Source organism: Xenopus tropicalis, chromosome 10 (genome assembly GCF_000004195.4).
Source record: "Xenopus tropicalis strain Nigerian chromosome 10, UCB_Xtro_10.0, whole genome shotgun sequence".
NCBI lineage: Eukaryota > Metazoa > Chordata > Amphibia > Anura > Pipidae > Xenopus > Xenopus tropicalis.
The window spans coordinates 41,257,004-41,275,427 of NC_030686.2; the positions used below are offsets into that span (position 1 = coordinate 41,257,004).

General features: G+C 39.1%; 1 protein-coding gene across 1 annotated transcript; it reads right to left on the reverse strand.

Moving 5' to 3' along the window:
- Positions 1 to 343: 343 nt before the first annotated feature.
- Positions 344 to 17,767, reverse strand: asip (agouti signaling protein). Its single transcript, XM_031894837.1, has 4 exons — positions 17,730 to 17,767; positions 1,304 to 1,455; positions 1,154 to 1,215; positions 344 to 622 (listed from the first exon to the last, which is right to left on the reverse strand). The coding sequence occupies exons 2-4, from the start codon at positions 1,443 to 1,445 to the stop codon at positions 452 to 454; spliced, it is 375 nt and encodes a 124-aa protein (XP_031750697.1). The 5' UTR covers positions 1,446 to 1,455; positions 17,730 to 17,767; the 3' UTR covers positions 344 to 451.
- Between the last annotated feature and the right edge of the window lie 657 nt (positions 17,768 to 18,424).

Genomic DNA, 18,424 nt, shown 5'->3' on the forward strand with positions numbered 1-18,424 from the left:
CCTTTGCTAGAGAGAATCCCTCAGCTGAAGCAAGCAATATGACAGCTCCCAACTGATTCAGAGAATGGGTGCTCTGTGCATACAGTAAGCTATGGCCTCATACACAAAAGAAACTCTACAAACAGGGTACATTTTTGCTTTAAAGAAAAAGTCTACCTTATAATTTGGGTGTATTTCCATGACACCTGTGTCTTTATAAGATGCTTCCATGTTATGTTAAGGGTCCATGTCTGGTTACAATACCGCAGCAATATGGCTACCTTAGCATTTACTGGAAAAACTTTTATATACAGTTTTTAAGGCACCGATAGGAAATAGATCAATTAAAGATGGTGGCTGGAGCTTCATGTATATGACATATATTTTATTCTTCCGTGTCTAGTCTTTAGTTCCAGAATAAACTGTGATTTAACTGCTAAAGTGGGGCTACCCTTAATACCCCCAAGGCCTTCTAGCAGTTGGGGTAGCCCATCTTATAATAGCACACTGTCTGGAAGAGGAGGCAATGGCATATGGCACAGTGTTCGCAGCATGGCGCGGCCGGCGCTTTGCAGCTTGATAGAACAGGAACGCAATTCGGTGGAGGAGGGGGTCGTGGCTTCTTTTTTGGGGGTACTTTCCTCTGTAAGAAATGTGGAACAAAACATCAACATATCGTTACAAGTACTTTGTATTTAAGCCAGAAACAATGTGCAAAGTTTGGCCAAAACTGATTAACTAATTTACTGATTTTTAAATATAATCTCTCTCAAATGGAGACAATCAAATTGTCATGTCCTTCCTTTCGCTCACAAAGCAGCAGCCCTGTCGTGCTTGAGAATTTTTGTCTGTCTTGTTTACTGTTAGCCAGATCCTTCTACCAAATAGCCATTCACAGCCCAAGGCAACCCCCAGGATCTCTTACTTTGCTTATGTGGCTCCCCAGCACCTTTTACATTTGAATGTGGCTCATAGCTAAAAAAGGTTTTGTACTGTTAAAAGGTTTAGTTCACAAAAGCATATCAGCTATGCATTTCATACTATAGAACATTTAGTGGTGTGCTATAGTCCAAAATGCGTCAGGCTCAGATAACAAGAGGAGCATTAATGGCTTTCCTAGAGACAACGGTGGCACAATGCATTGCATGCACACAGCACCCATCAGATGTGTTACCTTTGCCAATTTATTTTTCTCTGCATCCACTCTGCTTACTCTTCGCGACGTCTTGGTTAACTCTGTGGGAAGGCAGAGCGGAATGCATGGTTACCGGCTGTGGCTGCTCATTTAGCTGACATTTTTGGAAGGCTGAACTCAGGTTCTTACCCACAATAGAGATAGGAGGGAGCAGCTCTGAAAACCTGATTACACTTCCACTGTTGGTCCCTTCTTTCTTTTCTTCCAGAATGATGTGAGAATGGACTAGCACCAGGAGACTGGTTAAGAGGAGCAACAGTATTCCCTTCATATCTGGAAATCTGTAGAAAAGACAAGCCACATAATAACATATCTAATTAGCCTCATTAAATGGGCTTGCCTTTTTGTGGTTTTTACCTTGGCATTAAGAGCTCTGGCACACGGGGGAGATTAGTCGCCCGCGAACAGGGAGTTTTGCCGCGGGCGACTAATCTCCCCGTGTGCCAGAGCCCTAAGACTAAGTGAGCTGTATGTATAATTCCTAAAGAGACACCACGCACACCCCACTAACTACATCTACATATTTAAACCCACCATCCTATTGTGTACTATACTTAAAAGGGTGGTTCACATTTAATTAAAATTTTAGTATGCTATAGATTGTCCTAGAAACTTTGCATTTGGTCTTCATTATTTATTATTTATAGTTATTTAATTATTGTTTTTCTCTTCTACGTCTTTCTAACTTTCAAATGGGGGTCTCTGACCGACCCTGGCAGCCAAAAAAAAGGAAAAAAACAGTCGCTCTGTGAGCTACCAATTATAGTTATTAATTTTTATTCCCTATCTTTCTGTATAGTCCCAATCCTATTCATATTCCAGTATCTCATTGAATCCACAGTGGCTAAGGTAAATACGACCCTAGCAAACATATAACTGCTGAAATTCCAAAGTAGAGAGCTCTCAAAACAAAAAGCTTAATAACTGAAAACATGAAAAAAAAAATAACAATAATAATAATAATAAAGGCCAATTGCAATTGGTCTCGGAATATCTGTATCTATTTCATACTAAAAGTTAATTTAAAGGTGAACAATACCTTCAATAGCTGGGATTCTAGTTATGGTTATAATGGTGCATTCACTTCCCAGTGGTCAGAGATCTAATCTGAAACTTCTTCCAATACATCACTGCAGGGTTTTAATATTTTGTCATAGAACACTGGCCATATAAATATAAAAATTGGGGGCTGATAATATCCTTTTAAATATTTTAATTAATTTCAGAATAGATATTTAGCATGCTCAGATAAATACATCCCCTGTGAGAAGGCTGCATGCATTCATGGGAAAGGAACAATGTACAAAATATATTAAGTACTTAAGGGACATGTAATAAAAGACATTGGGGGTTATGTAACAAAAGGCACTAAGTTTGCCCAGGTGCAGTAACCCATAGCAACAAACCTGCAGGTAGCATTTACTGGTCACCTGTTTCAAAGCGAACATCTTATAAGTTGTACAGTAACCCATAGTAACACATATATAAAACATGTGCATCAATCAGGGCCATCATTGACCCCCTTTATGTTCCTAAACCTGTAACAGTCATGGAGCTCAAGTTTGCACTAGTGCCCATATCTATGGCAACAAATCCTTTTTTGGATTTCGTTATTCTCCATGTAAAAGCCAAAGGCGGGCCAAGCTGTCCTGGTACCCTAGGCAACCCGACTGGCCACCTCACCCCCACAGCTTCCCCCTCCTCAGCGCGTAAGGCATGCAGACCCCACGCAGGGGGCGTGCTGGAAATCAGCAGTGTGGGTAAGAGGTCCTGGACTAGGGGTTGGCAGCAGAGGTACCTGCCTAGCGCCCTCTCACTGTAGGTAGGTGCCGCTTCTGCCTACCCCTAGTTCCGGCGCTGGTAAAAACTAAGCACTGGGTGGTTTCTATGAGTTACTACTCTCTCTTGGGGCAATGTGCCCCTAATTTTATAACTGGCCCACTGTCTTAGTGGTACCCAGCAACAAGACCCATGCCAGTGTGCAGGGCCAGAGCTAAGGGTAGGTAGGTGCCTAGGGCACCTTTTCTGGCCCTGTGAATATTACACACCTAGCTCTGGATTGAAGCTACACTTCATCAAATATGGCTGCAGAAGCAGGAGTATCATGGTGGAGCGCGTCAGTTACAGGGGAAGGATGTTGTTGCCGAGAGAGTGGGGGGGGGGGGGAGGTTGAGCAGACACCTTTGCCTTGGGCCCCTGTTCTTTCTAGCCCTGCTCTGCCAGTGTGAATGTGCCACCATATGGATGGCATCTGCATATTTTTGGGGAAAATGAAGCTTATGTCTATGTATAACTGTAACATATGGATGTACTAAAATTCATTTTATTGATGTGTGTAGATGTCATAAAGGAGTCTTATGAGACAATCTAAAATGTCAGTTTAAAGCTAAACAGCTGCTCATCATAAAGCTTTTGTCACATTTAGTGTATGCCACATACTGAGTCTGGAGCCTGACTCATCAGCTTGTGTATAAGTTCATTATGGATGAAATATGGGACTGCAGGCTCTGGGTTCTGTGTTCCCATTGAAGGCACATAAGTGGCACCACTGGAAGGCTCCGTTTTTAATCTGATTAATTAGGGGACTGATTAACTTAAAGTGAAGCAATTTCTGCCCCAACATCTCCCAACCTAGAACAGGCTGCCATATGGCTTGGATTATCAGTTAAATACTACAGAGATCCGCACATGAGAAAAGAGAAGGAGGGTGAGTCTTGCAAACGCTCATTGTTTTTATGAAAAATAAGCTGCTACTCCAATAACAGGAATATTTATTATATCAAGCAATGTTTGAAATGTATCTTTTTTGACCCATAAGCATTATATACAGATAAAAGTAGACTCCGGGTGGAATGTGGCTTGGCTTGATTTATATACGTCCAAGCTTCCAAGACAGACTATTATATTGATTTTTGAGGCTATAATCACAGTGATAGGTATGGAGCAATACTTATGTCTGGAATAATAGATGAATAAGGCACAGTGGCTCCAATCATTGGTATGGCCCAGAAAAACTAGGCAGGCCATTGAGAAGAGGACATATTTCTCAACACTAAATTAATCCTAGGAGAGTGTTAGAAGACATTTACGAACAGTAAAGAGATGAATGACGTTCTTAGGGCAAGAAGAACCGATACTCAATGACTAAGGGCAAGAAGAACTGATACTCAATGACTAAGGGCAAGAAGAACTGATACTCAAAGACTAAGGCAAGAAGAACTGATACTCAAAGACTAAGGGCACGAAGAACCGATACTCAAAGACTAAGGCAAGAAGAACCGATACTCAAAGACTAAGGCAAGAAGAACCGATACTCAAAGACTAAGGCAAGAAGAACCGATACTCAAAGACTAAGGCAAGAAGAACCGATACTCAAAGACTAAGGGCAAGAAGAACCGATACTCAAAGACTAAGGGCATGAAGAACCGATACTCAAAGACTAAGGACAAAAAGAACCGAAACTTAAAGACTAAGGGCAAGAAGAACCGATACTCAAAGACGAAGGGCAAGAAGAACCGATACTCAAAGACTAAGGGCAAGAAGAACCGATACTTTAAGGCAAGAAGAACCGATACTCAAAGACTAAGGGCAGGAAGAACCGATACTCAAAGACTAAGGGCAGGAAGAACCGATACTCAAAGACTAAGGGCAGGAAGAACCGATACTCAAAGACTAAGGGCAAGAAGAACCGATACTCAAAGACTAAGGGCAAGAAGAACCGATACTTTAAGGCAAGAAGAACCGATACTCAAAGACTAAGGGCAGGAAGAACCGATACTCAAAGACTAAGGGCAGGAAGAACCGATACTCAAAGACTAAGGGCAGGAAGAACCGATACTCAAAGACTAAGGGCAAGAAGAACCGATACTCAAAGACTAAGGGCAAGAAGAACCGATACTCAAAGACTAAGGGCAAGAAGAACCGATACTCAAAGACTAAGGGCAGGAAGAACCGATACTCAAAGACTAAGGGCAGGAAGAACCGATACTCAAAGACTAAGGACAAAAAGAACCGAAACGTAAAGACTAAGGGCAAGAAAAACCGATATTTAAAGACTAAGGGCAAGAAGAACCGATACTCAAAGACTAAGGGCAAGAAGAACCGATACTCAAAGACTAAGGCAAGAAGAACCGATACTCAAAGACTAAGGGCAAGAAGAACCGATACTCAAAGACTAAGGGCAAGAAGATACTCAGAGACTAATTGCTTCAACTTCCCCTATGAAGGAAAAATAACATAGTGGAGAGGTTAAGATATAGTGAGCAACAATCATTTAATGGTTTCAGTATATTTATATTTGGTTCTAGTTTTAGTTGGTTCTACGTTATTCAGTTTTGATTCCATGAAACATCTCTGCCCCAAGTGGGCCCAGGATTGCCCCCATTTGAACAAGGGGACCTGGAAAGCCAGAGAGCTTCCAACACTGGGCTTTTGGGGAAAAAAATGTTTTGGAGGAACGTAGTTTGCATATGCAGTGTGCAAAATGTTAAAAAAAAGGCTGCAATAGGCCATTTTTTGCACTTTGTGGCATTGTTCATACAGCTGCAGGTCTCTGCACTCCGTTTTGGACTTGCTGACTGTGCTCTGAATGGAACACTGCTGGACAGATTGGCGGATGGTGAGTAACTGAGTAGAGCGATAACATCACAGGACACGGCTATGATGTGGCAATCTGGGATTGGCTGATCACCATGTCAGTCTAGGAGAGTCCTGCCCAATTTTCCTAATTTGAAAAACTGGGCTGCCAGTTTTGACCTGGATAGCCCTTATGAAAAATAGGCTGTCTGGGTCAAGACTGGACAACCCTACTGCTAGTCCACATAATGCTACCAAATAGCCAATCACAGCCCTTATTTGGACCCCAGTGAAACTTTTTCATGCTTGTGTTGTTACCCAATGTTTTTTACATTTGAATGTGGCTCAGGGGACCCTTGCTATAGATTACACTGTTTAATTGGCTACACAGTACAGTAAGGTCAAAGATCTGTGGTATGGAAAGGGTTAGACATTACACTAAGGGGGGAACTAAAAGATTCATACCTGTAACTTACTTTACCTTAAGCCCACTTTGGTCACAAACACCCATTGACCAGCACTGGTTCTAGTTTATGCCTTATGGTTACGCTATTACCTGTACCATCTACAAGTGAACATGGAGGTGACCATTTCCTCCCAAGAATAACCGAGGCATTTCCCACTGCTCTTTAGCTGCAAAAGGGACACTATTTAATAACGTAACATCTCATCCTGATATCAATGCCCAGCACCACAGAAATATTTTATAACTAGATGGGCTGAAAACGCTAACCTCCCCCTGTGTATCTGCAGTGGGACTGTCCAAATGGGAGACAGGTTTTTAATGTGCATGATTATCTGCGCTTGATGAGCAGATGTTTCTGAGATGAGAATTTGGAGTCCGTAACACTCCCCAGGTGCATGAAATGCATAAATAAAGAGGTATAAAAATTGGTAACAAAGGAATATTCTGTTTTATATCTATGTTAAGGCAACAGTAACACCAAATAATGAAATAGTATCCAAGTAATTAAGATATTAATTAAGATAGCAGCTCTATCCTTTCCCCCTCCCACATTTTGATAAATTTGGCCCTTAATCAGAACAAATATTTACAGTTAGGTACTTTATTATTGAAGTTTTCCGCACGTCCAGTCTCCATTGCTCCGTATGTGAGCAAACTTTCATTGCGGCTTGGGTGGCCCTATGTTTGTGCCTCCCTAGGTCTGGGCCTTTGTGGCCTCGCCACAAATCCTGGCTAATGTTCAACCTCCCATATGGACTGTTTATACGGGTATTTTCCAATTAAAATAAATCATACAAAGACCAATCCAAAACGTGCTTACAAAAAGTATGGTGAAATAAAAAACATATTAAAAGAGATAATTGTAAAAGACTATAGTATAGTAATAACAACAATTGTTTCTACCCCTAGTAGAGGATAAGGATACATATTAATAGATCAATATACAACATCATTTGGGAAACAATTTTGGTTTTTCAAAGAAAGTGATCAGTGCCGGACTGGCCCACCAGGGTACCAGGAATACTCCCGGTGGGCCCAGGTGTCAGTGGGCCCCTCCTGCTCCTGACCATTTGCCTTGTATGCCTACACCATGGTCATTACTCAATTCCATATGAGAAGAAATGGAGGAAAGGATAGATAATAGTATATAAAAAGAAGTAATTAAGAGATTAAAGAAAGGGAGTGAACAGGGAAAGAAAGGTGGTCTGGGGGGGGTGGGCCTAAGGTTTTCTGGTGGGCCCTTGGCACCCCAGTCCAACACTGGATAAGATATGTTAGATAGAGAGATAATGGAGTATGGGTTCAAAGTAATAAAAAAAAACAAGGTACATCATAGTCACTATTTAGACCAGGGGTCGGGAACCTTTTTGGCTGAGAGAGCCATAAACACCACATATTTTAAAATGTAATTCTGTGAGAGCCATACAATATGTTTGGCCCCGGATGCTGCAGTAGGGTGGGTCCCAAGGATGCCGGATGCGATGCAGAGGAGGGAGTGGCCTCGCTCAGGAATAGAAGATGGGTTCTAAGGCTTAGAACATGTCTTCTATCCGCCAAGCGCAGGGGCAAGTTAGGGTGGGTCCCAAGGATGCCAGATGCGATGCGGAGGACGGCGTGGCCTGTGCTCCACGTTATTTTATTTATTAAAGATTTGGCAGCGAGCCAGATGCAGCCATCAAAAGAGCCACATATGGCTCCCGAGCCTTAGGTTCCCTACCCCTGATTTAGACCATCAGGAATTCTAGTATGTAGATGGAAAAATCCACTAAAGGTCCCCATACACGGGCCGATTCTAATCGGCTCGTGTATGTGCACTACCAACGGGCCTGCCCCGCCAATATCTAGCCTGAAATCGGGCAGATCTCGATCGGGCAGGTTGAAAAATCTAGTTGGATCGGGAAACCGATGCAGTCCTCGGACCGACTATACCCGTCGTTATAATTCAATCGTCTGGCTCCAGGGCTAAACAATCGAATTAGTGTGGATTCTCCCGATATCGCCCACCCGTAGGTGGGGGATATCGGGAGAAGATCCGCTCGCTTGGCGACATCGCCAAGCAATCGGATCTGAAGATGTATGGGCACCTTTAGTCTCGAGTTGGAGAAGTCTGGGGGATAGGATCCCCACCTCTCGCACTTTTCTTAAATTTATCTATACCTGTTACTTGCAATCTGTTAGTGTCACCTCCATTACACTCACCCAAGTGAGCGACCATAAAATACAAACAATTGCTTGAAGGGATTGTCAGTTTTATATATAAAATGATCCTCCCACCAACCAATCATGAGCTTGGCATATGACGGGGCAAATTTCACCCCCATAGCTGTGCCTCATTTTTGTATTTATTGTCATATAGAAAATAATTCTGTCTTAACAGAAAATCAGTAGCTTCCAGTAAAAAAAGATTGTAATTGTACAGGGCAAGTGCTATCATTTTTTAAATGATAGTCCACTGCTATGAGACCTTTTTGATGAGAAATACAGATATATAATAAAGTTACATCAAAAGAGGCACAAGAAATCTATTGATTTGTCTGGTGTCAAATAAGACAATTAAGACAAACATATATATATATATATGTGTGTGTATCAATATAAATTCATATTTGAAACATAAATCTTCAATCATTCAAGAGAATATTAAAACATGGTTTAATTTATGAAATGGTTTAATTTATGGGGAAATGTGCACATTGTCTGTAACCTATGGCAACCAATCTAAAGCTGGCTTTCAATGTTCTACCTGAAGCTGGCTGAAAAAAAAATGAATTATTGAATGGTTGCTGTGGGTATGCACAGTATTTATAACAATGCCCTACTTTTGATGGTGACCATAAGAAGGTATATAGTTGCAGTTTGAGTTATACAGCTTGGATTACCGAGTATCACATTTCAAATAAATAATGTAACCCCCTATTACATATTAAGAATATTAAAGGACAGATTTATCAAAATGTGAGTTTAGAGTGAAATTCATAAAAACTCACCCACTTTCTATTCATTCCTATGGAATTTTTAAAAGCATATTTATCAATGAGTGAAAGTTATATACCCATAGGATTGAATAGAACATGAGTTTTTATGTATTAAGCTCTAAACTCATATTTTAATTAATCTGCCCTAATAGTCACAAAAGTATAATATCAATTATACAGGGAACTGAGTATCATTCATGTATTATAAGGGATAATATACCCCCTACTGTAAATGATAAGGATATTAGCAGTCACTGAGGGGCTCTGTGCCCATATAAAGGCACAAGGCTGCAGGCTGAGTTATACAGGGAACTCTGAGTATCACTCATGTATTATAAGGCATAATGTACCCCCTACTGTAAATGATAAGGATATTAGCAGTCACTGAGGGGTTCTGTGCCCCCCATATAAAGGCACAAGGCTGCAGGCTGAGTTATACAGGGAACTCTGAGTATCACTCATGTATTATAAGGGATAATGTACCCCCTACTGTAAATGATAAGGATATTAGCAGTCACTGAGGGGCTCTGTGCCCATATAAAGGCACAAGGCTGCAGGCTGAGTTATACAGGGAACTCTGAGTATCACTCATGTATTATAAGGGATAATGTACCCCCTACTGTAAATGATAAGGATATTAAAAGTCACTGAGGGGTTCTGTGACCATATAAAGGCACAAGGCTGCAGGCTGAGTTATACAGGGAACTCTGAGTATCACTCATGTATTATAAGAGATAATGTACCCCCTACTGTAAATGATAAGGATATTAGCAGTCACTGAGGGGTTCTGTGCCCATATAAAGGCACAAGGCTGCAGGCTGAGTTATACAGGGAACTCTGAGTATCACTCATGTATTATAAGAGATAATGTACCCCCTACTGTAAATGATAAGGATATTAGCAGTCACTGAGGGGTTCTGTGACCATATAAAGGCACAAGGCTGCAGGCTGAGTTATACAGGGAACTCTGAGTATCACTCATGTATTATAAGAGATAATGTACCCCCTACTGTAAATGATAAGGATATTAGCAGTCACTGAGGGGTTCTGTGACCATATAAAGGCACAAGGCTGCAGGCTGAGTTATACAGGGAACTCTGAGTATCACTCATGTATTATAAGAGATAATGTACCCCCTACTGTAAATGATAAGGATATTAGCAGTCACTGAGGGGTTCTGTGACCATATAAAGGCACAAGGCTGCAGGCTGAGTTATACAGGGAACTCTGAGTATCACTCATGTATGTATGTATGTATATTTTTATTTATAAAGCGCTACTTATGTACGCAGCGCTGTACAGTAGATGTATTATAAGGGATAATGTACCCCTACTGTAAATGATAAGGTGACCAGAGGCCTAGAAAGGAAAAACAAATGAATTAAAAATACATTTCTGACAGTAATACTGCTTTGGAATAGATTTGTGAGGTTGTTCTGACCACCCCTGAATTTTATAAAAGATTAATCTTTACAGCAATAGTGTTACTGAGGTTGAGAATTAACTAGGGTGGGATGCAGGGGATCTTTTTTGCCCTGAGGACCTTAACTCATATCTGATCTCCTCCTAAGGGACCTATGCAGACGAGAGGAAGAAAGGAAGGAGGCCAGGTGATGAAAGCTTGTGAAGAAGAAAGGATGCATAAGGCAATGGGGAAACTAAAGAAAAGTAGAGGCCATCAGAGGTACAGAAGGGGAGGAAGAGGCCCAATAGTTCAGTAGTAAAGAGAAGAGGGGTAGTAGAGAACTACAGGAAGGTACTGTGGGTAAAAGGGGACGACAAGGGAGCAGGCAGAAATAAAAGGTTTATGGCCCTTTGTAAGACAGCAAAATAGACAATGGCTTGCCTTCCATCTCTTCAACTTTAACAACCATTTCTCCAAACAAAATATTTGTTTCCTACCCCAAATGACCCTGGAATTATAAATGCTTGCCTCATTGTTTAATGATTAGCAATCAATGGTTATCAATTAAGGATTAGCAGTGTAGGTTGATTGGGGTCTTCATCTCCATTTCATAATAAGGTTGGAATTTTAATCCTTTGCTTGGGTTATCCATCTTTCTGCACAAGTCGGTGAAAGTTGTATGTGTCATTACATAACCAGATTAGATTCTGGGTTCCATGTGTAGAATGTGTGTAGAATGCTTTCCTTAAACCATTACAAATTCTGTTTGTCTTTCTATATGGGAGAGACGGTTGTGTCAGCGCTGATATGTAACCCTGGATGTGTGCAATTAAGGCATGACTTACATATGATCACATAGATACTGCCAAAGAAAAGTGAGCAATATTTATTTCCAGTTGTCAAAGGCTCTAAATGAGGCTGGCAATTAATCATAGGAAAATGTCAGTCTAACAATAGACTGGGTTTATTTGACAGGGTAATTTATCCCTGTTCTGCCATGGGAAAACTGATCTAGAAATGGTTTAAGTCATATTATCATTTACAGATGGAAGCTGGGTATTGCAATCACTAGCTCTCAAAGCTAAAATGTTACTGCCACTATACCAGGGCCCCTCACAAACGCTAAATAATGTCCAATGTACATGATTTTAATAGGGGCTCTTGGCTACAATAACATCTAGAGGCCCAAGGGCTGGAGGTGGTTCTATTAGATTTTTGTGCTCCTACGGGTACCATCAATGTTTTTTGCATTACAGTATTTTATTACAATCTGGCCCATGAAAATGGAATTATCAGACCACTATATGGGAAAATGTTTTACAGTGCTGCAGTTAGATACGGGTAAAATGTATAAATTGCTCATGTACCTCTTAAGCTAATTTCCAAACCGCTTTATGGAAAAATGTTTTATCTCCAACGCGTTTTAGAAACCACAGGCAGAGGGGGATTTTGTATGTGTTATATAATCCATATTTTGTGGTAATAATGCCTTATTTTTTCCTTTCTTTGTAAACTGCTATCCCGGGGTATCAGGTAAGCGATTACATTCACTGGGGGGTGTCTAATATTTTGGTACCCCCCAGTGATTATTATTATTAACATTTATTTATAAAGCGCCAACATATCCCGCAGCGCTGTACAATAAGTGGGTTACATACATTGGACATACAGAGTAACATATAAAGCAATCAATAACCGATACAAGAGGGGAAGAGAGCCCTGCCCAAAAGAGCTTACAATCTACAATTATAACTTTCCCTCTTCTTTAAAGAATTTCACACAGACTGGACTCGATCAGAATGATATATATATATATACAGCGTTTGACTGGGAAAAAATCTGGTGGGCCCCATCGGCCCAGACTCGAACCCCCCAGGGCACTCCCACGATCCACCGGTCTCCCCAACCCCTGACATGCCACAGGTGAGTTTCATTTAGGCATGCTTGGGGAAGGGGCTCAGAGGGGGCTTCTGCGGGGGAGGGGGTGAAGGCAGTTGGGGCCATTGGGAGGTGCAGGGGCCCCTGAGGCAGAAGCACCGGTGGGCACTGCACCCCCCAGTTCGACCCTGTATATGTACATTTATTTATCTAATGCAATGAATTAATCTTATCTCATCTGTGTATATTTCTTTTTATTTATGACCCCCAGAGGCAGCTGAACATTTAAAAAGTACATTTAAAAAGGCACATTGTGAGTGAGCTCTAATAGACAATATCCTGCTATCAGTGGAGCAAAAGGCTCAGCCTTGTCAGTACCTTATAAATACAGCCTGTCAGTAATACCCCGGCAGGTTTTACTGTCGCTTGTCCATGCTTGTACTGAAGGAAGGCTGCTAACTGCAAGTTTTATAAAAACACCTAAAACCCACAATCAAAACACTTCTTTATATAAAGCCTTTCCTACTCTAAGTGCAGAATGTAATATTCTAATACAATTTGCAAGTGGTCTTCTTTTTTTATTGTTAATTCACTTTTTGTTTAGAAAATCTTTCAGTCTGCAATTGCAGCAGTTATTTTGTTTCTAGGGTTCAAATTAGCCTTAGCAACCAGGTAGTGGCAGTAAATCAGGTGTATGAATAGGGAGAGGACCTTAATCAAAAAGTAAGTCCCAAATAGTAACCATATTAATAAAATGACAGCCTCACAGAGCAACGCAATTAGCCAAATTTATTTTCCAACATTTACTGTAAAGCACAAACTTGTGTTAATGTAATTTCTTGCAAATGCATTTTTTGTGGCAATTCAGGTCAACTGACCATATGAATCGTCAATAAACTGAATACGCAAAGTGATTACAACTATAAGGGGGGCATTTGCTATTGCTTGTTTTTTTGGTCCGGATTTTTTTAATGCCAAAAACGTGATTTTGTTGTGGAAAAAAAAAGTGATTTTTATCGTAATTTATTATGTGACAAAACTGCAATACATCCGAATGAAAGAATACGCCAGCTTAAACCTATTGAGATCATGTAGAAGCCAAAGGTAGAAGTCCCTTTTACAACTGGAAGATATTTCTTTGCTTTGTGGTTATAGAGGTTTTCAGGGTTTTTTGATGCTGCCATTTGTACGACAATGCAAAAAAGTTGCGGTTTTTCAAGCATTTTTTTCCCCACAACTTTTTCCATTCATATTTTTTGATAAATGACTGACATTTGTGGAAATGAGTTTAGTTGTAGTTTAAAAAAATAAAACCTCAAAAATCTAGTGTTACTGGAAAGTTCCAAATGATGGGAAGCCCATCTCCCATAGACTCCATTGCAAGCAAATAATTGAAATTTTTTAAATTGATTCCCTTTTCTCTGTAAAAACAGTACCTGTACTTGATCCCAACTAAGATATAATTACCCCATATTGGGGGCAGAACAGCCCTATTGGGTTTATTTAATGGTTAAATGATTCCCTTTTCTCTGTAATAATAAAACAGTACCTGTACTTGATCCCAACTAAGATATAATTACCCCTTATTGGGGGCAGAACAGCCCTATTGGGTTTATTTAATGGTTAAATGATTCCCTTTTCTCTGTAATAATAAAACAGTACCTGTACTTGATCCCAACTAAGATATAATTACCCCTTATTGGGGCAGAACAGCCCTATTGGGTTTATTTAATGGTTAAATGATTCCCTTTTCTCTGTAATAATAAAACAGTATCTGTACTTGATCCCAACTAAGATATAATTACCCTTATTGGGGCAGAACAGCCCTATTGGGTTTATTTAATGGTTAAATGATTCCCTTTTCTCTGTAATAATAAAACAGTACCTGTACTTGATCCCAACTAAGATATAATTACCCCTTATTGGGGCAGAACAGCCCTATTGGGTTTATTTAATGGTTAAATGATTCCCTTTTCTCTGTAATAATAAAACAGTATCTGTACTTGATCCCAACTAAGATATAATTACCCTTATTGGGGCAGAACAGCCCTATTGGGTTTATTTAATGGTTAAATGATTCCCTTTTCTCTGTAATAATAAAACAGTACCTGTACTTGATCCCAACTAAGATATAATTACCCCTTATTGGGGGCAGAACAGCCCTATTGGGTTTATTTAATGGTTAAATGATTCCCTTTTCTCTGTAATAATAAAACAGTACCTGTACTTGATCCCAACTAAGATATAATTACCCCTTATTGGGGGCAGAACAGCCCTATTGGGTTTATTTAATATTTAAATGTTTTTTTAGAAGACTTATAGTACAGAGATCCAAATTACAGAAAGACCCAATATCTGGAAATCCCCAGGTTTAAATACATTCAATAAACTTTAAATTAAGGACTGTGCCAATAAAGTTATTTCTATTTTTCTTTCCCAATTACGCTCACTAATGGACAATGGACATAATGATACTGTAACTGACAACCCTTAACCACAAGGCAATTTTGTGGCCTTAGTTTACATTGCACCAATAGAAACAGCTTAAATGTGGTAACAGGCAAAAAAAAAAACACCCCACATAGGAAAAATGTGGCAAGTACTCCCAGAAATAACGTAAAGAAGCAAACTGGAGCCTTCTCCAATTTAGTGAAAACTGTGTTTTGGGCATTAAATCACTTAATTGAGTCAGAAAAAACTAAATTGAAAAATGTTGCGTGGGAAACGCTTTAAACTCCCTTTTTTTAATAAGAGAATCGTTTTTTTACGCTAACATTTATACTCCAGTATTTTGACAGACTATAGCTTCATAGAATGCCCCGGCCCTACTGTCAGTAATATTCGCTCTGGTCTACTGTCTCTCTACTTATCTTCATCTGTCAGTTCTATTCACTCCCTCATCTATAAATCACATTCTAGGAACGGAGGTTCTAGGATTCAAGGGACAGACCTAACCGTGGATTCGCTATGTTGCTGGGAATTCATAGGCAACGGTTTTTATTGTGTATTAATAGAAAAAAGGTTTGACCTATAACCAGAGGGAGATTTTTCTTTAGGTTTATTTTTTTAATGACCGCAACCTATTACTTTACAAAAGTATATTAGAAAAAATATACCCGCCTCATGCTTGGCAGTAACTGCTCCGGAATTCAAGGGTATACTGAGCAGCGTTTCAAAATATAAATGAGAAGAAAAGCAATGAAGATTTTGCTGACAAATGTTAAAGAATCTTTTTAGAAAACTTTCAGATTTTTGTGGTTTTAGAGTTTCTTGATACCACGACTTAACTCATTTGCACAAATGTCTGGTCATTTAGTTAAAGATCCATTTTTTAAAAGCACACGTGAAAAAAGACTGAAAAAAAAGGACGAAAACCTCAACTTTTCCATGAAGCAAAGACAGAAGTTCTAGCTGTAAAAAGGACACCTTCCATTGACTTCTACATGGGCTCGACAGCATTTAGATGGCGTTTCTTTTATTTCGGATTTGTCTTCGTTTTGTCACATAATAAATGGCAACAAAAATAGCATTATTCCGCAACAAAAGATCTTTCCGTAATTTGGATCTCCATACCATTACCCTACTAAAAATCATTTGAACATTAAATAAACCCAATAGGATTATTCTACCCCCAATAAGGGGTAATTATATCTTAGTTGGGATCAAGTACAGGTACTGTTTTATTATTACAGAGAAAAGGGAATAATTTAACCATTAAATAAACCCAATAGGGCTGTTCTGCCCCAATAAGGGGTAATTATATCTTAGTTGGGATCAAGTACAGGTACTGTTTTATTATTACAGAGAAAAAGGGAATAATTTAACCATTAAATAAACCCAATAGGGTTGTTCTGCCCCCAATAAGGGGTAATTATATCTTAGTTGGGATCAAGTACAGGTACTGTTTTATTATTACAGAGAAAAGGGAATCATTTAACCATTAAATAAACCCAATAGGGCTGTTCTGCCCCCAATAAGGGGTAATTATATCTTAGTTGGGATCAAGTGCAGGTACTGTTTTATTATTACAGAGAAAAGGGAATCGTTTAACCATTAAATAAACCCAATAGGGCTGTTCTGCCCCCAATAAGGGGTAATTATATCTTAGTTGGGATCAAGTACAGGTACTGTTTTATTATTACAGAGAATCTTATTCAAAAATTTGAATTATTTGATTAAAATAAAATCTATGGAAGATGACCTTCCCTTAATGTGAAACTTTATGAATACCAGGTTTCCGGATAATAGATCCCATACATGTATTTTGCTTCTAAACTGAAAATTGTGCTTTTAACTCATAGGTGTCCATTTACAATTTTAAAAGCTGATTTCCTAAAACCTTCCCATATTTCTGCTATTTGGCTTGTAAAAAACAATGAAAAGCATAATCTGCCCAAATAGCATCTTATTCTGCTTATCTCTCACCTCCCCATATAATATGTAATAATATGTATTTATTAAAGCAACTGCCAGTCTTAGCAAGCTTTCCAATTTCAACAAAAATATTCCTTTGGGCAGATTTATTTCCGAATCCGGTGCCTCTATCCCTTCCGCATACAATAAGAAAGAGTTGAAGGCATTTTTGGCATTGTTTTTAATTTCCTACCCACTTAATGACTTCATAAAAAAAGGTTTTACAAAATATGAATGATACAACCCACAAAAATGACAAATATGTTTCATATAATCCTTCGAAATGAAACCGCTTAATAGTTTCATTTAATACAATTTAATCGAAATAAATGTATATTGTTAAAATATAAATATCTAAAATAGATGTATTGGGTACTGCTCAGGAGAAGCGGTAAAGGATATAAGCCAGTAAACATTCATATGCATTCATTTTTAGCCCTATATATTTATACCTTTTATATCTAATGTATCACAATTTCATCTAAATAAATAATTTTTTTGTTTTTATAAGTCCTATATGTATATGTATATATATATATATATATATATATATATATAGGATATAAGCCATTAAACATTTATATGCATACATTTTACCCACAGATATTTATACATACTTTATATCTAATATATCACAATTTCATCTAAATAATTGTTAATATATAAAATAAATGAATTTAATTACTGGAGAAGACACTAGTTATTAATTGCAGGTCCACTATCTATGGCTTAGTATGATTTATACATATATTATACATATACAAGCTTGCATGCCAGCAGTATAAAGAATAACTGCATAAAGCCTCACAATCAGCACGGATCCCTACAGAAACCATGTATTACCTGAATGCCGAGGTGCCGGGGGCTGCTCCAAGAATGACCTCCTGTGTGCCCGTCACAGGACGGGGTGTCTGCCTTTATATAGAGAAGTTTCGGGCATCCAGCCACATGTGGGATTCCTTAATAAGGAGTAACAGCCCAGGCAGAGATTAAGGAATTTAATGTCTTAGTGAAACTAAGCCGCACTACACCCCAACTGTTTGAGGCATATTTATATTGTCAGTTATTATAAAGACGGATGCGTTACTAAATACTACGTACATTTAGGGGCAGATTTATCAAAATGAGAGTTTAGAGCTTAATGCATTAAAACTCACCCACATTCTGTTCATTCCTATGGGATTTTTTCAAGTGTATTTATCAAATTATGAGTTTTAACTTTCCTCCATTGATAAATATGGTTCTAAAAACCCCACAGGAATAAGAAGGACATGGGTGAGTTTTTATGTATTAAGCCAGGGGTCCCCAACCTTTCTTACTCGTGAGCCACAGCCAAATGTAAAAAGACTTGGGGAGCAACACAAGCACCATAAAAGTTCATGGAGGAGCCAAATAAGGGCTGTGATTGGCTATTAGGGGCCTCTATGCACCCTATCAGCTAACAGGGGCTTTATTTGGTAGGAAACTTGTTTTTATTCAACCAAAACTTGCCCCCAAGTCAGGAATTCAAAAATAACTCCCTGGTTTGGGGCACTGAG

Coding starts and splice junctions, on each gene's coding strand:
- asip (XM_031894837.1), bottom strand. CDS start 1,445: ATGAAGGGAATACTGTTGCTCCTCTTAACCAGTCTCCTGGTGCTAGTC. Junction 1,216..1,303: donor CCCTCCTATCTCTATTGTGG/GTAAGAACCTGA, acceptor GCCTTCCCACAG/AGTTAACCAAGACGTCGCGA. Junction 623..1,153: donor AGAAAAATAAATTGGCAAAG/GTAACACATCTG, acceptor CATTTCTTACAG/AGGAAAGTACCCCCAAAAAA.